This window comes from Oratosquilla oratoria, chromosome 20, assembly GCF_046742065.1.
Source record: "Oratosquilla oratoria isolate Oo_2021 chromosome 20, ASM4674206v1, whole genome shotgun sequence".
NCBI classification, from domain to species: Eukaryota; Metazoa; Arthropoda; class Malacostraca; order Stomatopoda; family Squillidae; genus Oratosquilla; species Oratosquilla oratoria.
In genome coordinates, this window is record NC_134796.1 from 62,589,365 (window position 1) to 62,614,293 (window position 24,929).

The window sequence follows — 24,929 nt, forward strand, 5'->3', positions numbered from 1 at the left end:
GCAGCGTCGCGAATCCACTTGCTCCTCATGACGCCTACGTGTGCGGCACCGTATGGAAGGGGTTAAATTATCATATCGTCATCGTCGTCGTCGTCATCGTAAAGTCGAACAATCGTAAGTCGCGGCCATCGTAAGTCGACGTTTACCTGTACTTATATACAGGTACTGTGTCTTGCTGCATTGCTTCTGACCCAGGGCAGTGAGCAGGAGACCGGGATAATCCTTCCTCCATGAGGAGCCAAGATGAGAAGGAGGAAAGGGTGGGAGTGGGTATATGCATTTTGATTTGGCTACCACCCTTATAAGGGGAAAAGGCCCTTGTTATATAGATAGATGTACAGGCTTTATTCTGGTTGATGCTAGACACTAGTTCCACTTGAGGTTTGTGAGTCACCATGTTGGTGAAATATAAGACTTTTGATTAACCATATTACTGGATGGGTGAAGGGTGGGTGCATGGCTTGGCTGACTACCTCCCTTGTAAAAGGGAAGAAGCCTTTTGGTATATAGATAAAACTTGTTATATTGCCCTCCCTCCATATATTCTATTCTGGTGTACAATATCTATCTATATACTATGGGCTTTTTCCCCCTAGCAAGGGAGGTAGCCATATCAAAGGCATGCACCCACTAAACTTTTTTCCCTCTCATTTTAGCTCCTTCTGGATGAAGGGTCATCCTTGTCTCCTGCCTAGGTCAGAAGCAATGCAGCAAGACACAGCACATCCACAGCAAGGCCACTTCACTTTAATTGGTGACCTCCCCTCTCCACCTTTACTTTGGTGTACACATACATACATACATATACCAAGGCTTTTCCCCCCTTATAAGGGAGGTAGCCAAAAAGAAAAAGGCATAAAATCATTCCCACCCATTCCATCCCTAAATACACTCCACTCCCCTCCAACCTTCCTTCCATCTTAGCACCTCCTGGATGACGGGTCATTCCTGCACCTTGTCCACTGCCCTGGGTCAGAGGCAGTGTCGCAAGTCACAGCATATCCACAGCAAGGCCACTTCATTAAATTGGAGACCCCCCTCTCCGTCCCCCCATGCATAAAAGGAGTAGACGGGGAGAAATCCCTTCGGGCTGCGTCAAATTTTGCTCACATACTCCCTCACCCCCCATCCCCCCGTCCATTCCACCTCATGCATCACAACAATCATCCATATACAACCATTCTCCATTCACCCCTGTCTTCTGTCCTTCCTCAACAAACATTCCACTCTTCCCCAAGGCCCCCTTCACCCCATCCATCCATCTCATCCTAGGACGTCCCCTCAAGTTCACTCCCTCCACATGGTGTACTGGTGTAACTGGTGTACACAGCTAACTTTTTTAAACTAATGGGTTGCCAGCATACTGAAGGGAGAACCAAATTATTCTTTGCCATTTTTGCATGTGCCAAGCTGGGGGGGGATCCTTTACAAGCCAATCCCATTCACAAGTGAACATTTTCACCCACAGGTTGATGCCAGAGAGAAGTGTCCGCTGTTACTTATGTGAGCGTATGTTCTACACCCAACGAGAGTTGATGACCCACATGAGAACAGACCAACCTTGGTCTGACCATCGCGTTGAATGTGTCAAATGTCAATTGGTTTTACCCAGCGTGTGTGCCGCCAAAGCTCATATTCTCACCCATCAACCAGCAAATGTTTCGAATATATCAGTGTGTCCTGAGTGTGGAGAGCGTTGCGACACTCCCAGGGAATTTGTCCACCATTTGAACACTTGTGGCCATCAGTACAGACGGTCAGGTATTCTATGTTCTCAATGTAATGTTTGTTTTTTTCAAATGGTTGATGACTTCCTGGCTCACTGGATAAAAGAACATTGTGTTAAGACATATGAATGCGTAGTGTGTCAGAGCACCTTTGAATCCTTGGTGTTCCACAAATGTACATCTCCTGGCCAGCAAGTTCTCGCTACTTTCAGATGTCTTTTAGGTTGCCCCTTATGTGATCACAGTGTTCAGCTTCATCCCAAGGAGGAGAAGGAGACCCAAGAGAAGATCAAGGAGCACCTGAATGATGCTCACCCTACTACAATAAAAAGAATTTATTTTATATACAAGTCTAAGTTTTGTACCAATGCTTTCATTTCCAAAGATGAGCTGCGGGCTCATCATGATCGTGAACACAGACGGGACAATCATTATCGCACCAAAACGTGTACATTGCACCATGAGGTGTTGGGACATCAGCATCAGTATTTCAATGGCCAAGAACCTCGTCATGCATTTGTTACCCTTCCAGTAGTCCTAAGCTCAGAAGAGTTAACGGAGTCAAAAAAAAAAGACGTTCCTACCGTAAGTAGTCTGATTGATAAGACCTTATATTCTGAGCAAACTAAAGCTGCCAAAAACGAAAAGGCCAACAAAGTTACAATGCAGGTGCAGAATGATTTGCACGAGAGCGACTCCAAAGTACCTTTCGAAAAGGATGTCCCTCCAAAAAAAGACGTAGACTACTTGGAGAAACTCCGACCAAATGTTTGCTACAGATGTGGTTACAAATATACTTGCAGTAAGGATTTCCGAAGACATAAACGTCTTTGTGAGGGTGAGGGGACAGAAAGGGAATGTGAAGTCTGCAGTTCCCGGGCTAGTGGCGAAACCTTTGCAAGGCACTGTTTGGAGCACATCCAGGAGGGTATTGTTCTTTGTATCTATTGTAATGGCACACAGTTCAGTTCAGTCAAGGACTTAGAACAGCATTTTGAACTGCATGTTCATGAACAACTCACATACCCAGCCACTTGTGCTTTCTGTGGAACATCAATGCCAGATGTACCTACCACTCTTAGTCACATTAGTGAAGAACATGACCCCCACCATCTTCCATTTGACACAACAGAATTTGAGTGTGAAAAATGTGGCCGTAGATTTCATGGGGAACGAGGGTTGAGTGTTCACCTGACACGATGTACAGCAGGTTCAACAGTAACCCTTTCACAGAACTCAGGTCGTCAGTGTCAGGTGTGCACGAAAGCTCTTACACCAGAAGTGTTTGGAAAACATATGGTAGCACACTTAGAAGAGGGGCTTCTTGTGTGCAGCCTCTGCGATGGACGTAACCTACCATCAAGTATGGCCCTTCTCCACCATCTTGAGGAACATACAAATACTCTGTCATACCCAAGCAGCTGCTCCATGTGTGGCTTCAAGATGAGTGATCCTACTACAGCTCTTACACATGTCAAGGAAGAACATGGTTTTGGGAACCTCCACTGTGCTGACTGTGACATGCACTATAACTTTACATATCAGATTCAGAGGCATACAGACATTGTTCACAAAATTTGTCCATACGCAAAAAGGCGATATATATGTTGGATCTGTAGAGCATATGACCACGTGAAGAAAGAAACACTCATGAACCATTTCCGAACTGTGCATGGGCTGTCCCGTGATGAGGTAGACGAAAAAGCAATGATCCGTACCAGGGGTCAGGGAACAATGCCAACCTCCCAGTTTATCCCGACAAAGCCCCTCGGCAGCAAAGAAGCAGCTGGTGCAACCTCACCGTCTAAAGAACCTGAAGTGAAACCTAAATCCTTGTCACCAGCAAAACCATCACTAGAACCACAGGACTTTAAAGTGAAACAAACCAAAGGAAAATTGGTTGAGACAGAGACCAAACCAGCTAAGAAACCAGTAGTACCTGAAGATGTAAGTAGAGGAGAAAAAAATAAAGTCGCTAATAATGCAAGTAAAGTAGAAAAAAACAAAGTTGGTAATACTAAAACAACAGTGAAGAAAAAAACTTTGTCAAATTTTAAAGACGATAAACTCATGGATAAACCAAAAGTTCTAATCAGAAAGTTACCCAATTCATTAATTAAAAACGAGTCACAAAGGAGGCGAGTGAGTAGAAGAGGAAACATTGTCGTAAAGAAAGAAATGCTAGCAAAATCAGAAATGGATGAAAAGAAAAGGAAAAAAAGAAAAAAAGCTTTCAAGTGCACATTATGCGGCTATGGCACAAATTCAAAAGAAAAACTGGACCACCACGTGGAAAAGCACAAGAGTCCTGAAGGGCATGTCTGTACGGAGTGTGAGGCTTCTTTCGTTACCAGACCATCCTTAGCACGTCACATGTTTTTTGCCCACAAGATCAAGATACCTGTCTCGGAGGAAGAAAAACAAGGTGAAGAAGAATCACAAAAAGAGTTAAACAAGAGAAAAAAAGGTGAACTTGAGGAGAGTGATGATATGCTTGAAAATAAGTGTCGTGTGTGTAAAAAAAACTGTCAGACTGAGTTGGAACTCTATAGTCATCTGAGAACTCATGGCATGGCCTTCCTGAAATTGGGGCGTAAGAAAAGAATGTTAAACAGTGAAAGTACAAAGGAATAGGGGTAGGGGATGGGTAGGGTGTTAGAAGAATTTTAGGGAGTAGTTTTGATAAGACAGCTTTAGAAAATACCTATTTCATTATGGTGCATTGCTTTACTCAGAATTGCAAGAGGTTATATTGTGCAATTTTTTTTTTTTTTTTTTTTTCCTTCCTTTTCTTTTCTTTATTGAAGATATGATTAGGATTACAAATATATTTTGTCCATATATGGATTAGAAAAAGTCATATTCTATTTGTTTTCTTGGTTGAAATATTTATGAAATTATATTTTTCTTTTTCCTTTTTTTTTGTACCCTCCACGATTTTGATACCCACCTTTGTTAAACAATCACATCAAAGAGATTGTATGAAAAATAATTTAAAAAACAATTAGGAAGCCATGTTTGTCAGACAAGGGGGTTGGCAAACCAGTTTTATTTTTGAATAATCATGTTTATAATTATTTGAGCTAGAAATTTTTATTATATAAATTGGTCCATAAAATTTGGCAATTTTTTTATGTGCAAGAAAATCTAGACATTTTGTATATAAACTAATAATTAAATTAAAAAAAAAAAAAAAAAATTACAGATTTTAAACTTGCACACACATGGTTTTGTCAATTTATCATTATTATTATTCAGTTGTAACAAATGTTTACTGGAGACTGGTGTACTTGGTGCAATATTTGGGGTTCATAAAGACTTAGATAGTTTGTACAAATTTAGCATCATAAAACACATTTCAGACTGCTGTGACCTTGATCACCATTAGATATCGTAGTTGTGATGTTTCTTCAATAATTGACCATACAAGATTCTATAATTTCCTCTTCATTGTACCATTTGTTTCAAGTTTGTCATGCATCATACCGATTTTCAAGATCGTCACTGAAAAATTTCACCTTCTTGTTCATCATGACTTTCCCGCCAAGTGTAGAAAATTGTACCACAGGTAACCCTTTCTGAATCAGTTATTTTCGATGTCTTCCCAAGTGGCTCAATGTTTTGATAGTTTTGTAAGCTTTTTCATCCAGTTAGTTGTTAACCACAGCAAGGTGGCTCGGCGTGGGAGAGGATTACCCTCACCCTTTTCATTCTCATCAAATACATCCCTTTCACTCCTTCCCACCCAATTCAAGTGAGGAAGATGATAATTTGGTTTAATGTTGTGAACCTCCTATCCCCCCATCAGGAGGCTAGGATGGTTCCCCCTTACAGGGGACTTTGTAGTGTGGAATTTAATCAACCATACCCGTGGTCCAACTCGCTTGCAAAAGGGTTCGAATCACCATCACCTCAATTTCCGTCACAATTAGCAACACTAACCCATTTGTCCAGTGAGCATCCAATTAAGCCTCACCTTGTCATTTTCCCAGCATTACTGCCATTTCATTCCCAGTGTATCACCGGTCAAGGCACAGGTTGTCACCTTATACTTTATCGATTTTAACTTGAGCCTTCAGGATCAGCTTGGTGAGACCGTGCTGCTGCCACATCACTCCATCACTCCTCAGAAGGGTTTGCTACCTCTCTCTTTATATATATGTTTTGGGCAGCAACATCACATGAGCCACATTGCCAAGTGAAATGGAAAGTTTACAGATTTGTTGTCTTTCCCTGAAATTCCAAGTCATTCCTAACACTATGCAGTCATATTACAAATATATATATATTCCATATATAGATAACATACAGACTAACAGTGAGATAGCCATGCATAGGTCATTGCTAGATGTGTAAGCAACGAGAGTTTCCCAGGCCATGCCAAAGGGCTCAAATTAGAGTTGATTGACTATTGTACATTCGTACATTCTCTTGTGTCATTTGCACACAATTTCACCTGTTCAACAGCCTGACCATGTGCTGTTAATGATTCATTCACTCCATCCACCCACCTCAGATTTCACACTCAACTATTTGTTGAAAATAATGAGGGAAAAATTATGTAGCTCACTGGTATTTGTGTAGTAAATATAAAAGAAATTGGCTGTGCTTGATATTACATGTTCATATATACCACCCTCCCTCCCCCAACTGCCCAGACTACACTTGCCATTAGCACTACTGGATGGGTTAAGGCAGAGTCAATTATTCTGCTAAACTGGTCAAAGTGATGGTACCAAAATACATAATAATAGTTGTTTCCTTGAGTTTTACTGACTGGAAACGTGCAGCCCCACAATGGCTGGCAGCATTCTTTAGGTCCTCCCATAGATCTCTCTGAAAAGAAACTAAACTTTTCTGTGTTGTATTAGTGTGAGACCGAGTCACAAGTAGAGAGTAGTAGGAAGAGAGGAGGAGCTCTCCATATGTGAAAAGGTGGAAGAAATGCAGTTGAAGTTGATAGAGAGATCTTGGGCTGAAGATTGAGTGTCAGCTCTTTGGGGTTTCAACCACAGGTGGTAAAGGGGGTTGACGGGTTTTGAAAATGAGCAGCAAGGTGAATTTCTTGACATCCAGCTTGTAGGACCACAAACAGGTCCCTCAGAAAACATGATTGATTTGATTTATCATTGTGAACTCCCCTATCAGGAGGCGAGGACGGTGCCCCTTACGGAGAACTTTGTAGCGTGGGATTTAATGAACCATGCTCTTGGTCCAACTCATTGGCAGCAGGGTTCAAACTGTCGTCACCTAGACCTCTGCTACAAGTAGCAATGCTCTAACCAGCTCAGCCAGCTAGCATCCATCAGAAGACATAACCTTCAATAATATATCCAGACTATACTCATTTCTGACATAAGTAGTCTTATAATGGCCAGAGAATTAAAATCGCTAAAGTGTATTTGTATCACATCCTGCCAACACAGTTCAAAATTGTGATGCAACAATAAGTCATAGTTCTTAAGCTAGCTTCATCTTAAAAGATTAGTGCAGAAAGGGTAATTGTGGTTGAAATGCATTGAGATATCAATGTATTGGTTAGTTCTCGTGCTAACTGGGATGGATAGGAGTTACATTTTTAGTGGGGCAGGTGAAGGCACAAATACCATTCTGAAATCTTAAAGAAATTTATGATAGACACACACACACACACATACACTTTCTCTGTCTTTTGTAGTTGATGTAAAGTATTAGCGTATTAGGTATGAAGTTGTCTTTGTGGAACAATATACATGTGTAAGAAAACAAAGTCTGGTATTCTGCAAGGTATCCTAGATTCCTCGCAGTCCAGGGATGTCCATCAGTTGAACAAAGTCACACTGCATTACATTAGTCACATAAAATTATTTAGCTTGAACCCAAATAAAATTGGTGGTCATTTGCCACAATAACACTTATGATGTGCATGATCATAAAAGGCATTTCAAGAAGTTTAATTCCATTTTAACTTCAACTATCCCTATTGGGAAAGAACCAAAATATGATGGGCCTCACTTTCAATACATGACCTTCAACCTACACATCAAAGATTTGATAGTGAAAATCAACCAGAAGTAAACTTAACACATTCTTCAAACAGTTCTTGAGAACCATACTTGACTGCTTCTACAGCATGGTCCCCAACAATTAGGAAACCACAAACACCTTACTGAGTTTACCAAATAAAGCATTGAGAATAATAACAAGATACACATAAACCACCCCAACATACCTGCTCACAGAAACTAAAATATTTCCCATCATGAAAATGATAAGTATAAAGTTCTATGTAAGAACCTGTAACCATACCAGCCCATTTCATTACATGGTGTGGCTGCCATCTGGCCTTTCTAAGCTATTAGAAGAGGCTGGATGACCCCATTGCACATAACTGCCCAGGATGCAACACTTCACCTTAAACTATAAAACACATTATTGAAAACTGTATTGTATACAATCACACATGCCAACTACACAATATACACTAAGAGATTTGTGGGAAAACCCCATTCCAGCCATGGTGTTCCTCAGGGAAACTGGACTGCTCGGCAAGACAGTCTAGGGAACACAATAACAACAAAACAAAAACTACACCAGCAGCATACTTCTCAAACATCTACATCAGTCTTCCACCTGCACTACACAACATGAATGTACTAAAAGGCCCTTGGATCACAAAACAAGCACTGAAATGACCCCCCTTCCCCATTGAATCCCTCCAGACATTAGCTCAATAGAATAATTCTTCCCAAGAAAAGCAAGAATTGCATTAGTATGGCTGTTTTCAGATCACCATCCAGCAAAAAGACAATACTAACACAGAATAGGTCAAGCCCTGGAAACAAACTGTCCTAGATGCAACCATCACACACAAGACACCAAACATTCCATCTTAAACTGGCCCTTCCTTGCCAAACCCAGACAATATGATATTTCTTCCTTAGGTGACTTATGGGCCCATCTGGTGGCTGCTACTGGTTACCTAGGAGCTGTGAGTCTCCTGCAAGAGACCTGGGGCAGTGGATTGATCCCTGTTTCCTTCAGTCTCTTACCACTAAAGTTTCCTATAGTACTGGAACCTGGTGCTGGAATATTACTAAGTTCAATTTTGTGAAGTACATCATGAAGGGGTAACAACTTTGTATTTTGTGTGAACTCTGTGTGTAGTACAGTATGTGATAGCTATCTTTGATGGCTTTCTTTAATTACAGTTGCTTTCTCCATCCCTGGTGCATATCGAGTCTGATGGCAAGTTGAGCATATTTCTATCATATTTGACAGCACTGTTGCTGCTTATTTGCAAAGGGCACTGCCACTTGTTTTTTCCTTGTTTTAGACCATAATTGGGACCAATAATGGGTACCTGCAAGTGGTGGTCTTACAAAATCTATCTATATACCAAGTGGTTTTCCCCTTATAAGGTGTCTAAGTCAAAAGGCACATGCCCACTCCCATCCACCACTCTTTTCTCTCTCTCATCTTAGCTCCTCATGGATGAAGGGTCATCCCTGTCTCCCACCCACTGCCCTGGGTCAGAAGCAATGCAGCAAGACACAGTACATCCACAGGAAGGCCACTTCACTTAATCAGGAACTCCTCTCCCCCTCTCTCCATCCCTTCATGCAGAAAATATACACATCAGAAGTATTTCCCCACCACTCATCTCCAAAACGTGTCAACATCCTCGCTTCCAGAGGTGCAACCGTGAGGGGCTGGCCCTTGATCTCCAGACTTGGCCCAAGATCTCTATTAACTTTAGCTGTATTTCCTCCACCTTTTCACGTAACAAGAGTTAACAACTGACGACCGCTTCCTTCCTACTATAACCTAGTGATAGAAATACCGTACAAATTACAGAACACAGACATTGGACATTGTCTAATTTTTCTTCCCAGAGGTCTATGATAGGGTCCAAGGACTGTTGCCAGTCACTGCAGGGCTGTGGGTTTCCAGTCAGTGAAACCCAAAGCAAATATTATTATTATTGGACTGACAAAAACAAAGCAAATGGTAGATTAAGGTTTAACCAATTCCCTAAGTAAGTTTATGGCAAATGTGGCAAGAAAATAAAAGTCGCTAAGAAGAAACTTGGGTATGGTCTCTTTGTGATGATCCATGTATCTCTAGAGGAAGTAAAGGTACAATCTTGACAATTGACTGAGTCTATCTTCATACGTGGTAATTTTCCCCCCTTTGTAAAATGTCCAACCAACTCAGTTGCTTTGTGCTGTAAATATTAAAAGTAAGCCAATAGCATAAATGCTAAGTATGAGATTTATTCTGTAAAGTGTGTCAAGATAATATAACAATTTTGTATTTCCTTACCAGGTTAACGTTTAATGCTGGCTTTTACTCTATACCTGTGTTTTTTCAGTTTATTATGTAATGAATACATCTGGCAAGGTGGGATTTTCGATTACCTTGGTACACACTATGGTCATAAAGAATGTTGATTACTTGAAGGCTCTGCATGGGCTTGTGCACTTTCGTGTGCAATCTAATACTGCACAAGACAACAAATTAAGGAGAGTCAAGTAATTCATACATCTTATTTGTTTTTGTTTTTTAAGAGGAGGGGAGTATATAATGGAACTGCTCAGTCTCATTAATTGTATAATTGGTATTTTAATTTATGAGTGACCTAATGGTTACAATTCATGTGATATATTTTTGGTACATAGCTTATTTTATTCAATGAAGGTTGGTTTTGACATCGAGTCCATATGAGAGTCTATGATACATTCCATGTGAAAATCTGCTTTTAATACATTAAAGGAGATTGATTTTGCATGTCTTTTATTGTATACTCCTTTAATAGTGAAAGTGTTTATCCCCCACTACATTTTTTTCTCTTTTATTTTATTTAAAAAATTCTACAAACACTCACAATTCTCCACCTCGAGATAAACGAGGTCCTTTTCTAAAAGATTTTTTCTTTTTTGTTTTTGTTTCTTTTTTACTTGTACTATCTTGCGGATGCTCTCTAGATGACTTCGCTTGTGCTTCCTCAGAATATGGATTGACATAAGATGGATCCTTCTCTGCAATGTCTAGTTCCTGAGAAACCTGAGAAATAAAAATTAATATGGAGTACAAAAGATATAATCCCAAGTCATTGGTGAAAAAAATAATAATAATAAAATAATGAAAAAATAACAGGTAAGTACTTTTGAAGTGTCTAAGCCAGTGGTAGGTACATACATATACCAAGGGCTTTTTCCCCCTTAAAAGGGAGATAGCCAAAGTAAGGCATAAATCCATTCCCATCCATGTCATCCCCACATATTCCACTCTCATTCACCACCCCTTCCTACCTCTTTTCTTGGCTCCTCCCAGATGACAGGTCATCCCTCCATCTTGCCTACTGCCATGGGTCAGAAGCAATCCAGCAAGGCACAGCACAACCACAGCAAGGCCACCCACCCCTATCTTCTGTCTTCTCTCTTCCTCAACAGACATTCCCCTCTTTCCCAATGCCCCTTTTTACCCCATTCATCCATCTCATCCTTGGTTGCCCCTTCATGTTTGCGTTCTACACCTCTTTTACTAATCTTCACTCATTCTTTCCATGTGTCCAAACCATCCCAATCTCCCAATTCCCTTTCCACCCCTGCTCTCCTCCTCATTTCTCACTCTATCCCATTTTAATCATACATACATATACCAAGGGCTTTTCCCCCCTTACAAGGGAGGTAGCCAAAGTTGAAAGGCATAATTCCACTCCCACCCATTTCATCCCCACCCACTCCACTCCCATTCACTACCTTTATACAACACAGAAAATAGTCCAAAGATTCTTTCTTAGGACCATTACCAGCAATTGTGAGGCTGTAGGTTTCCATTTGGTGAAACTTGAGGCAATTATAACACACCTAGGTCTAAAATAATCCAACACTTTTCAACTGCCATTTGTGCTGATGTTTCAGCCCAGGATATAAACCCACTTCAGGAATTGGTGGTGTTTTATGTCCTGGGCCAATTCCTGATGTGGGTTTATGTTCTGGGCCCAAATGTCTCCACAAGTGCCAGTTGGCAAGTGTTAGATTAAGAGGCTTAGGTGTAATAATTAATATTATTTCTATATATATCAAGGGCTTTTACCTCCTTACAAAAGAGGTAGCCGAGTCAAAAGGCATACAGGGATGACAAGTTATCCCTGTATTCCACCCACTGCCCTGGGTCAGAAGCTATGTAGAAAGACACAGTACAACTACAGCAGAAAAGAAGACATCAAAATATCATTTGTATACAACCACTACCTATCCCCCCTGCTTCCCCTGTCCCCTCCCTTCTTGTCTCATCACATTATCATCTATACACAGCCATTCTCCACTCACTCCTATCTCCTCCCTTCTCCCTTCCTTGCTCAGCAGATATTCCCCTCTTGCTCAATGCCCCTTTCACCCCATCCATCCATCTCATCCTCAGTCATCCGCTCAATATCATTCCATCCACCTCTGCCTACCACACCTTTCAGTAATATTTCTTCACTCATTCTTTCCATGTGTCCAAACCATCTCAATACTATTTCGTCAGCCCTACCTGCCATCTCCTTTTCCACCCCCACTCTCCTCCTTACCTCTTTGTTTCTCACTCTATTCAACCATGTAACTCCTACCATACTTCTCGGACATTTTATCTCATACACATTTAACCTTTTCCCCTCTGCCCCTCTTAAATTCCAAGTTTCTACCCCATAAAGTGCCATCGGCACAATCATCTCCTCCAAATTAACATACGAACAAAGATTATCAAAGCTAGAACTACCAACACTAGAGCAAAGAAGAGAAAGAGGTGATCTACTGACTATATATATAGAATCATGAAAAGAATGGAAATCCTTGACAGAAAAGATTTACTAAAAAATTACAATGGAAAAACAAGAAGTCATGAAAAGAAACTCAAAAAGGACAACTATAGAAGAGATAGGAAAAAGAATAGCTTACCACAGAGAATGCTGGATATATGGATTAACTTAGTATAATGCATACATCATACATATACCAAGGCTTTTTCCCCCTTACAAGGGAGGTAGCCAAAAAGGAAAAGGCATAAAATCATTCCCACCCATTCCATCTCTGAATACACTCCACACCCCTCCACCCTCCTCTTATCTTAGTAAAGTATAATGGAATTTGGAAAAAGCAAAAAAAGAATAATAGGATCATATAAATTGGGAGAAGAAGAAATAAAAAAGTAGAAAATGATAAGGACCTGGGAGTCATTATTATGAATAATATGTCGCCTGAGAAACATATTAACAAGATTTTTGGAGAAACTTATAATTTAATAAGAACAATCAAAGTGGCATTTACATACTTGGATGAAGAAATAGTGAAGAAAATACTAATCACTTTGATAAGACCAAGATTGGAATATGCAGCAACGATGTGGTCACCAAGTACAAAAAAATGTATAACAAAACTTGAAAGAATACAAAGAGCAATTACAAAATTGGCACCAACACTCAAAACTATCATATGAAGAGAGACTAGCAAAACTTGAGCTACAGACATTAGAGCAAAGAAGAGAGAGAGGAGATTTGATAACTATTTACAGAATCATGAAAGGCATAGAAACTATTGATAGAGAGGATCTAATAAAATGGGATGATAGAAATACAAGAGGACACAGAAAGAAAATCAAGAAAGACAGCTTTAGAAGAGATCTAAAACAGAACAGCTTTCCTCACAGAGTAATAGACATTTGGAACAAGTTAGAAGAGAAAGTGGTGTGTGCAAAAACAATACATGAATTTAAAAACAGTTTAGATAAAATGAGATATGAAGACGGGACACCACGAGCATAGCCCCCCTTCCCGTAAAATACAACTACGTAAATACATGTGATCCCAAATATCTAAAACTATCCACTTCCTCCAGCCTTCTCCTTTAAGACTTACTTCCAACTCACTGCTATCTTATCCCCTTGTACATCCCATCACCATATTTGTAAACTACATCTACCTTCAACTTTCTACTATCACATACCTTCCTAAAGTAAGTCACTAACTCCCTTAAACCCCCCTCTAACTATGTCACAATCACAATGTCGTCACCAAACAGCAATTAGTTCACCTCTCACTTTTCTTTAACCACCTCCAGTCCCCTGCCCATTACCCTCACATTTACCTTACACTACCCCATCCATATACACATTGAACAGCTATGGTGACATGACACATCCTTGATGCAGTACCACTTTTACCTCAAACCACTCACTCTCTCCATTTCCAATTCTATCAAGGCTCTACTATACTCGTAAAAAATCTTGACTGCCCTTAACAGCTTTTCGCTATCCCATATACCTGCAATACCCCCACAATACCTTCCTGTCTACCCTGTCATAAGCCTTTTCCAAATCCATATATGCCCCAAAAAATCTTTACCTTTTGCTAAAGCTTTCTTATATTTTTGCTTACCACAAAAATCTGATACATGCAAGCCCTACCCTTCCTAAATCCACAATGTTCCTCACCTCTGTTCCTCTCTTACTCCTCTCAATTAAAACCCTCCCAAGACCCTTCCCAACTACACTCAACAAACTGATCCATCTGAAACTACTACACTCACACTTGTCCCCTTTTCCCTTGTAAAGCAGAGGCACTCCAGTCCTCCAGCACTTTACCCTTAGACATACATTAAACAACCTCACTAGCCAGTCCACTATTACTGTACCTCCCTTCTTCAGACACTCCGCATGATACCCATCTAACCCAGGTGCCTCAACTGCTCTCATCATTTTCAAAGCTACTTGCACCTCATTTTTTCTTATTTCTCCTCCATTTTCCTCTCCCATCACTGTCATTTTTGTAGCACCTCCTACTGCTACTACCAATCCCTCCCTATCCTCCTATACATTCAACAACTCTCTAAAATACTCTACCCATCTTACCCTTACTGCATCCTCTTCCTTTAACATCTGTCTAGCTGCACCTTTTACCTTTTCTCTACTTGACTCATCTCCCCTTCTTCTCTTAACTTCCAAAACATCTTTTTATTACTTTCAAAATTTTCTGTTATACTCTTCTCCCATTTTACATCTGCTCTCCTTTTTGCCTCCTTTATCTTATGTTTTGCTTCTCTCTCTCTCTCTCTCTCTCTCTTTTTTATTTTTTTCTTAGGGGGAAGAAAGAATAATGCCACTGAGTTCTCCCACATGGGTCATAAAAGGCAGCTAAAACAGGACAGAATGATAGGACTAGGCATCCTGCTCTCTGTAACTTTAGGCAATATATTCCTATGAGAAGTCAATAATAATGGACATTATTATTTCTATCTATATACCAAGGGCTTTGTCCCCCTTATAAGAAAGGTAGACAGTCAAGGTGTGCACCCACTTCTACCCATTCCAATCCTATCCACCACTCATTGTTTCCCTCTCATCTAAGCTCCTTGTGGATGAAGGGTCATCTCTGTCCTCAGCCCCTCATGTAGGAAATGGCAAAAATGGGGAGAAATCCCTTCAGGCTGCATCAATATATTTATACCAAGAGCTTCTTCCCCCTTATGAGTGAAGTAGCCAGTCAAGGCATGTACCCACTCCCACCCATTCCATTCCCATCCATCACCCTTGTTTAGTTCTCATCATAGCTCCTCAATGGACAAAGGGTCATTCCTATCACTTCCCCACAACCAGATCAGAAGCAGTGTAGCAAGACACAGTACATTCATAGCAGGGCCACTTTACTTACATGGTGACCTTTCCTCCTCATCCCCTAGTGCAGAAAATAAAGACGGAGAGAAATTCCTTCAGGCTGTGTCAAATTATCATCCATACACAACTACTCTCCATTCACCCCTATCCCTATCCTATTATTAGTGTTACAAAATGTGTTCTTTGATGTGGTCGTCTCCTTTTTAAGAACAACCTTATATAGTATGTGTGTACATACAAATATACATATATACAAACACATGCACAAATGTATATAAATTCAGCAACTGGGAACATATGGTATGCCCTCCTCCTTGCCAGCAGAAAGTGTCTAAACTATACAGATTGTACCAAATTCTTAATTGCAAAATCTTGCTGCAAACATTTTTATTTATGTGAGACAAAGACTAATATACTGAAACCTAAGGGTATTTCAGGTTGGATTTATTATATATCAACAATTCACAACATTTGAAGTGCAAAAGAGTATTACTAACCAATTTCATGAGCTTGTACGTTGATGAATCCAAGAATTTGGATTCCGTGGCAAAGAATATTCCCCAGGTAAACAGGAGTTTCCACTGTTTGTTCTTTCGTAGGATTCGATGTGTTTTGTCAGGCATGTGTAACAGAATCTCGCCAAGAAGTGCAGTATTCTCCAATGTTTGAGACAAAGCTTTAAAAAAAAAAAAAAAAAAAAATAATGAAAAATATATTAACATAAGTACATTATTACAAAGATACATTGATGGAGTATTGTCTGATTAGGCTATATATGGTCAACACTTCAGGGAGTTTAGGGACACCCCTATGGACCAGAGTCACACAACATTATTTTAGGTTTTAGATTAAAACTCGTAGATAAATGCTGAACCATTCTTATAAGTCTTACTGCTTCTTTCCACCACCTTCCTAAACACCCCTAGGACATTTACCTATTCTTTCCCAAAATTAATCATAGAAAGGCCTGGAGAATGGGTCAAGAATGTTGTAAGTGGTGTATAAAAGTGACTGCGCACATCACAAACTAGCAACCTCATCCTCCATAAAGTGATGACGGGGACTTTATAGTATGGAATTTAATAAACTGTGCCTTTGGTTCAACTTTGCCAGTGGCAGGGTTCAAACCACCATCCCCTCGACCTTCGCTACAAGTAACAACACCCTAACCCACTCAGCCAGTCTTCAAAAAGTAAATTACTAAAACAAAGGCATCGGAGAAGGACTGAAGAGGTATTACTCTGGGAGGCTTGTCAGCTACCAAAAGGTATTTGATCATGAGAATCAACTGCATGAATGTGCCAGGCTGTAGTAACTGTGTGTGTAGGAAGAACTGGTGAGAATGATGGAAGAGTTTTGTATTTGTATTTTGTTGCTCATGTTTCAACAGCATGCCTATCCTCAATGTCAATATAACTGATACTGATCATGATGTGGCTATGGGGCAACTATAGGTTGTGATCTATGTGCTCTCTGGGATGATTGCATCTGGGGCACTTTGGGTATATGATCAAGTCTATTTTGTGTTGGTATTGGTTCAATGCTGGGTGATGGCTTGAACACAATCATACCAATGGGGTTCTTGATTATTATGAGAAGGATTTCTTGGTTGGGCTGATGTCTAAATAACCCAGTTGGAGTGTTTGTTTTCTGATCTAAGTGCATATGTGTTTATAGATGGATATGTGAAGTACAGGTGAGAGGTTGTTGTAGATGTTTGAGTGGTATTTTCTTAATTTACCTAATTGTAGTATACAGGAAAGGTCCAACTCTCATTGGGTCATATTTCCTATTCAACAAGTTATTATACCTAGCCTCAAATTCATGTACAGTTCCAACTTAATCTATATCTTTTATTTTACAATTATCATATTTAGATTTGAATTCATGTAGTATGATGCTGGGGTTGTTAATTGTTGCATTCAGTTAGTTGTGCTTGTGAAATGTGAGAGCAATGAGTGGTTTTGAGGGTTTGTGTATAATTGTATGCCTATCATTTTCATGTGCTATTCTATGAGGAGGACTGTGGTTTCTGTGTGCAGATGTTCTATTGGGGTTGTTTTAGTGTGTCCTGTTATCATTCTTAATGCTTTGTTTTATGTTGTTTGTAAGATGTCTGTTTTCTTGATTATTGGAAACCATACTGTGGAAGATGAGAATAAACAATACAACAAAGGAAGAATACAAAAGAACTAGAAATGAATGCAAGAGAATCTGGAGAAAGAATCTTGGGAAAATATATGATTGATATATGTAAGGATCAACCTAAATTGTTTTACATATTTGTCTACAGTAAATAGAGACACAGGGAAGGATTTGACAAACTAAAAGTAGATGAGGTATTTGATAGTGGACAAAACAGATGGACAATATCTTAGTTTGGGAAAGGAAATTGACACGGGTATTTGTAAAAAAAAAAAAAAAAAAAAAAAAATTAAAAAGACTGGGTGCCTAAAGGATAACAAAAAACAGTATTCCACACTGGCATGTCAACTTGCGAAATAATCTAAAGGAGCAAATAAACCAATCAAAATCCACACATCAATTCAAGCCCAAGTTTAAACATTGGAGATGAGGAGATGGAAGTCCACAAACATAATTCTTTTCTTGTACATTGCAACTGGGTAAAAATCAATTGGAAAACGAATATTACAAGATTTAAAGAACAACTCTATACTACAATACCCTTCAACATTAACTCAGATGACAAAACACTACTAAGACACCATCTTAAGGTATCACACAGGGCTATTTTTCCTCTAACCGTTGGGGCATATTTGCAGCCCATAGCTCTTGGGAAGGAATCTGATATACTGGAGGAAAATAATTTGTTCAATGACATTCTATGTATTTTTGTTGAAGAAACAAAATAGTTTGCCATAGTTATTTATCACTGGAAAAAAAATTGGAGGTGGGCAATACAACAGATTAATTGGAGGTTGAAGAAAAAATAGCCCAGTTTAATAAGCCCATAACACAACCAATATCAACAAAGAATTGGTCTGGCGGATACACACATCACACAGAAGATACAGAAAATGTACTACCATACTGCCCAACTTTAAAACATTAGCACCATTTCTTTGATGAATGGTCAGTGTGCCAACCTGGATCTCATTGCTTGATGCCTTGTGGCTGTGGATCTCTAGCAAGAGACCAGGGGCAATAGATTGGCTTAAGGATTTGAATTAAATATTTGTACTTGTATCATAAAGCAAACATTTCATATCTGGTTAGTATTCATTGTGAAACTATTTTCAATTCTAATGCTACCCATTTCTCTTGTAATCTCAATGATCTGTATCATATCCCTCCAGAACCAACTTTAAAGATGTTTCAAATGTTTTATATAAGTTTTTATTAACTTATTTGTCACCTTCACCCAAAAAAAAATATTCATCCCATCACATTATATCATCTAAACCAAAAACTCCTTCAGTTAAACCATTAAGTATTTAAAATGTACATACATACATCAAGGGCTTTTTCTCCCTTATATGGGAGGTAGCCAAAGTCAAAAGGCAAATACTCCCACCTATTTCATCCCCACCTACTCCACTCCTATTCACCACCCCTCCCTCACTCCCTCCCTCACTCCCGATTCATATCTAAAATGTAACAATATATAAATATACATTACCATCTCGAATATCTTCATTCACTGGGAAATCCATTCCAGGCACATATCCATTTTCTCTCAGTTTGATTTGACTGGCTTCCAAGACCTAAAATTACAGGATCAATGAAAAATCCTGTGAGGATGAGAACTTGTTATTAATAATCTAACATTAATTTCAATTAAAGACTAAGTAGTAGAACTTGTGTTAAGGTTGGAAGTGATGACAGTAAGTGGTGTTAAGTGAAGGTGGATTGTGCCAGGGTTGTGTAATATCACCATGGCTGTTCACTGTGTACATGGATGGGGTGGTATGCAGGACCCTACCATGGTTGGCATATGCCCGGGACAGCACTTTTAGGGGGCCAGCAATTCTAGCTTTGACTTGCCGCCCACAGGGCTAACAAAATTATGATGATGATGATAATAATGATAATAATAATAATAATAATAATAAAAAAGAGGTAAAAAAATATATATATTTTACTGTAATAAAAAAAAATTGCATTAGAATAAACAAAATATGAAATATTTGTCCTTATCCATTCTGCAATAGGGACATTAATACAAAATCTGAAATCTGTTTAATTATCAATAATAGAAAAAAAAAGGTAAAAATAATAATATTTTACCATAATCAACAATTTTTGCATTAGAATAAACAAAATATGAAATATTTGTCCTTATCCATTCTGCAATAAGGACATTAATACAAAATCTAAAATCTATTTAATTATTTCACATGCCAAGAATTAAAATAGGCAGTAAAGGATGGTGAAGGTGGGAAGTGGTGATGGAGGGAGGGGAGGACGCATCACTGAGAACTTTGCCTAAGGGCAGCACTTAGGCATGTAAGGGTTGTAGTAGCATTGGTGGTAAATGAGAGGGCCATAACCAGGGGTCTGGAGATGGTTAATTTGAGTAGAAGGAATTGGGAGATGAGCTAATTGTTGTTAACTGATGACACTACTTGTGGCTGAGTAAGAGAAGGATCTAAGGCACTAGTAGTGGAATTCATGTGATCATGTAAAAAGAGAAAGTTCAAAGTAAATGTGGGTAAAAAATTATGAGATGTACAAGGGGAGGGGGTGGCAGTGGTTTGAAAGTAAGTCTTAAAGTAGAGAGGCTAGAAGAAGTGGAGAGTTTTAAGTATTTAGCAGGGGATGGAGGTGTGAAGGAAGCAAGTATCTTGAATGAAAAGTGTCGTGAGAAATAGGTATTTAGGAATGGATATAAAGATAGGACTATATGAAGAGGTGATCATACCTATGACACTGTATGGGGCATAGGCTTGGAATTTAAAGAAAGCAGAAAGGAGGAATTTAAATATGTTTGAGATTAACTGTATCTGAAGTGTAGTGGAGGTTATAAGGATGAATAAATTGAAAAATGAAGAGTTGAGGTGGAGAATGGCAGTGGAAAGGGAGCTGGTAAATAGGGTCAATCAAAGAATGCTGAGATGGTTTAGGCATATGAAATGAATGAGTGTAGAAAGACAATAAAAAAAGAGTGTGATGGGTAGAGATGGATGGAGTGAACTTGAGGGGAAGACTGAGATTAGGATCGATGAATGAGGTGATGGAGGCCTCGAGTAAAAGGGGAAGGTTAGTTGAACAGGGAAGTGAGAGGGTGAAAGATAAGTGTGAATGGAGAGTGGTTGTGAATGGATGATAAATTGATGTGGCCTGAAGCTGAGCATGGTTTTTATGAGTTGTTTGTAGACAGTGATGAGTGTTTCTTTCTGCTGACCAAATCCCATTCCTGCAAGTGTTTAGAGTATGTTTACTTTCTTCACTAGAAGGTCATTTGTGTGAGAAGTGAAGATCATGTGTGTGTCAAATGAGGATAAAAATTTCAGGTTTTTGTCCAGTGGGAAGTATGACCATTTAATCTGACCACTAGGTGTTTCTTTGATCCATGGTAATTAGAAGTAAACAACATTACTAAGGACTTCTGAGGGGGTGCAGACATTCTGTTCTGAGTTAGTCATAATTCCAAGTCTTTGATTTTCCTGGAGGTTGTAGATCTTCTCCAAGAGAGACCAGGGCCAACAGATTGATTGATTAGTTACTAACTGGGAAATGCATTGCTGAACTGTTATTAAGTCATCTGCACATGTAATTGGGATGGGAAGGTTGTATATAAAAGGGTTGAATAGCAATAGTGACAATGTTGTCCCCTGGGGAACTCCATTGTAGTTTTCTAGTCCCCAACAGATGATTGCTACCCTTCACTCTCCACGAGTTAAAAAGTTTGTCAACTTTCTTTTAACTGTTGTATATTTCAATTTCTTTCTTTTTTCTGACAGTACAAGTCTAAGCACTATGTTAACAGCCTTATCTATGTCTACTGCTGCCATACCATTATTGTATGTTGAGACTACAATATTTATTGAGTAGGATTTGAAAGCAATGTGCTGATGGAATGGGTCTTTTTGGAATCATGCTGATTTGGTGAGGTAGGTAAGTATTTTATTTAAGTTTAATGTTTCCTACTTCTATTTAAGTTTAATATTTCAATCACTTTATGTAAGTTAGAAAGGAAATATAAGTCTATAGGATATTAGATTCTATTGTAGTGTTGTTTCAGGATGTGGACTACATGTGCTCTTTTCCAAATTACTGGGATGTTATTGTGTGACCAAGGCTGGTTGAAAATAGCTTTGAGTTCAATCTGAATGCAATGCCTAACTTTTTTAGCAAGACCTAAATATTCATCACTAGCCTTCAACAAAGCAATTTTATATGATCTATTACAGTGTTATAATTTTTCTATGGCAACCACACACTGCATATTCCATTCTGGGGTAGATCATATTTTATTTATATTATATTTTTTCATCATATCCTCATCCATATATTAAATGCTATTCTTATAATCAATATAAATTTATGTTTCCCCAGTAGGAGACTGCAGATGTGACATAATGTCAATATGCATAACATTCCAGTGAGCTACAGCTGTTGTATCTGTAAAACACAGTATGGGCAATCGTGTGTGAGTTGACTCTTGCATACATCTGCAAACCCTTCACTTCAGTTCATCACAACCCACCACTGGGCAATGGCTTCATGGACAGTTGTCAGTTGTCAGTGGACAGTTGCCAGTTGTCAGACTTTCCTCATGCTGCTCCCCTGACATAAAGGAAATTATATTATAATAATTTTTGAGATGTAACTATGTAAAAAGTACAACTTACCTGGAATGCCTTTTCTGATATAACTTCAATCATTTTGTATTGCTTGGCATAATCTTTAAAACCCTGCAGGGATTTGACAGCTGCTTGGTGCTCTGCTCGTCTTTGCTTGAAAAGTCCTTCAACTTTAATAGTTCAGGAAATAACTGTATCAGGAATAAATGATTCAATTTTCACCCTGAGCATGCACATGTGAACACACAAGCATATGTGTGTGAGTGTGACGGCTAACATTAGATGGAAGAATGAAAATACTAATGTCTAAATGTAGCACACCTATATAAACAAAAATCCTCCCTATAAAAAACCAAATGAACATGACTGGTACAGTTCTATGCAAGAGCACTCAACACACCCATCTCATTACATCACCCAAGCACTACTTGGTTGAACATAACAAAAAACCGCAGCATACATAACATATACAACAACCTGCTACCAATTCTGCACAAAAACACATCCACACCCAGATCACCAAACAATCTCTTCAAGAAAGACTGCCAAACTTAATGTGTAGTGATATGACTGAACTGCAGTTATGATATTGCAGTTCTGTGTATCTCTAAACCATGTATGCGGTTGCATAAATGCATATATGGTTTAGAGATGCTCATAACTACAATGTCATAACTATGCAGTTCAATTGTATCACTACATTGATAAATGCTCTACCAACAACCCCAGGCATCAGCCCCAAAGAAAAATCACTACGAGGAGAAATAAGAACCACACTGGCATGCTTGCATTCAGGACACCATCCATTAAAATAGTATCAACACAGATTATCCCTGGTCATAGAATCAAACTGCCTACACCCGACAGTGGATACTGAACACCCAATCCTTAAATACCCTACACTAACAATCCCTAGACAACACAATAGCTCTTCCTTCAGTAACCTGTGGGTCCACTTGGTGATCAGAGCTGGTTATTTGGGACCCATGGGTTGCCTGTACAAGACCTGGAGCAAAGGACTGTTTGATCTAGTTTTATAACAGTATGCCGTCCCCTCTATATGAATGATTTACTATTTGGAAATATTGAATAATGAAGTTTATTCTCTCTCTCTCTCTTATATATATATATATATATATATATATATATATATATATATATATATATATATATATATATATATATATATATATATATATATATATATATATATATATATATATAATATATCCATCCAATGGCCTCTTTTCCCTTTTAAGGAAGTATTTATTCCTATACTGATATATATGATACTGATAAAAAGATAACATTTGCATGACAATAGAAGATTTTAACACTAAGAACATGTGAGTAGAAGACAAAAGTTATTCATTCTGTTGCAAGTTTGTAACATCCTGGACCTTACTTCCTGTTTTATTATGCCAGAGTTTAAGGAAATCCTTGAATGTGTGTGAGAAAAATTACTCATTGAAATATCATCATAGCTGGAGATCAGACCTCAATGACCATGATCAAAATCATGACGTTAATGCCATCGGTGTCAACATTTCCGAGAGGAGAGTACCGTAACCATCGCTCTGATATTCCATATTAATGACAATATGTATAGTAATTTTTTTCACTATTCATCAGGTATATAGGCTCAAAGTGTCTGGTTCGTTGGTTAATTACTTAAAAATTCTATTTTGTGTGCTATTGAATAGTAGATGTTTTCCCAACCATGTCTGTTTCAACTGCACTGTCTGTAGTAATAACTAACAAAGACAAGATAGATAGATAGATAGACTTTATTTGGCAATGAATCAATGTACATGAAGTGCAAATAATGACAAGAACACATAGTTCAGAATAATAAATGCAAATTGCCGAGGATAACACAAAAAGCATGTACGCTTATTTCCATTGTGGTCCTCATCAGATTGTTATTCTACACTAAGTCACACTGACAACATACGTAGGGGGTTAAGGGGACCAGAGACAATCATGAGTAATACCAGTCAGAACACATATATATAACACATAAACATTGTTATAGTTTAGCTAATATCACTAAAATGTTTGTACACATAGGTAATATTGAGACCAAAAATTTGAGCACCATCACAAAAAGGAACATTGCAATAAGCAAAGGAACAACAAAATAATATTAAACTGTAACAAAACAGTATGAGTGAGTACTATATCAGAGTAGTACCATTAATGATATACTGCATTATTCTACAGCCGTATCAACATGTATGAGTGCGTACTATATGATATATCAGTGACAAGGATACATAATTTAGCTGGATCCGCTTCCGGGAGAGGTTTCTTCATATCTTCATTCATTTCACTACTAGACTGTACTCCTACAAAACATGATATGTAAAACAGACACGGGAACAAAACAGCCACATTCATGGCATCTATTGTATTTGTACTACGTTATCACAAGCGTGGCGATTTCAAGTATGATGTTTATTTTTCAAATCAGCTGATGCGTGGCATTGGTCCGTTTTTGCGATCGACTTCGCCCTCGTTTCACTGCTTTTACAAACTTGTCGCGCAATTCACAGATCAGGCGAAAAAAGTATGACAGTTGTTTTCTTGGGAGTCTCGTGCAATTATTTACCTCCTACCTAGCATTTTAGCTGTTCAGATGTCACACTTTCCATACGTTAATTAGAATATATATTTTTTTATAATAGCACGTCTCTGTAAATATTCTTGATAGTTTCTTAGTTTATTTAGCAAGTTTGAGCTCATAGGGTACGGTAGGAACATCAGAACCACAACTGAATACTTTAACAACACATTGATC

General features: G+C 38.7%; 2 protein-coding genes across 4 annotated transcripts in view; one reads left to right on the forward strand and one right to left on the reverse strand.

Moving 5' to 3' along the window:
- Window positions 1-8,083, forward strand: part of LOC143036594 (uncharacterized) — a 40,084-nt gene extending 32,001 nt beyond the window's left edge. For all 3 annotated transcript variants that reach the window (XM_076204157.1, XM_076204156.1, XM_076204158.1), the window contains one exon: window positions 1,469-8,083. In XM_076204157.1, the coding sequence (XP_076060272.1) occupies window positions 1,469-4,361 (2,893 nt within the window). In that variant the 3' untranslated portion in view covers window positions 4,362-8,083. The remainder of the gene's footprint in view (window positions 1-1,468) is intronic.
- A 140-nt stretch (window positions 8,084-8,223) lies between these two features.
- Window positions 8,224-24,655, reverse strand: LOC143036595 (coiled-coil domain-containing protein 134-like). The gene is made up of 5 exons (XM_076204159.1): window positions 24,406-24,655; window positions 22,178-22,299; window positions 19,003-19,087; window positions 15,860-16,038; window positions 8,224-10,772 (listed from the first exon to the last, which is right to left on the reverse strand). The coding sequence occupies exons 1-5, from the start codon at window positions 24,527-24,529 to the stop codon at window positions 10,590-10,592; spliced, it is 693 nt and encodes a 230-aa protein (XP_076060274.1). The 5' UTR covers window positions 24,530-24,655; the 3' UTR covers window positions 8,224-10,589.
- Window positions 24,656-24,929: the final 274 nt, after the last annotated feature.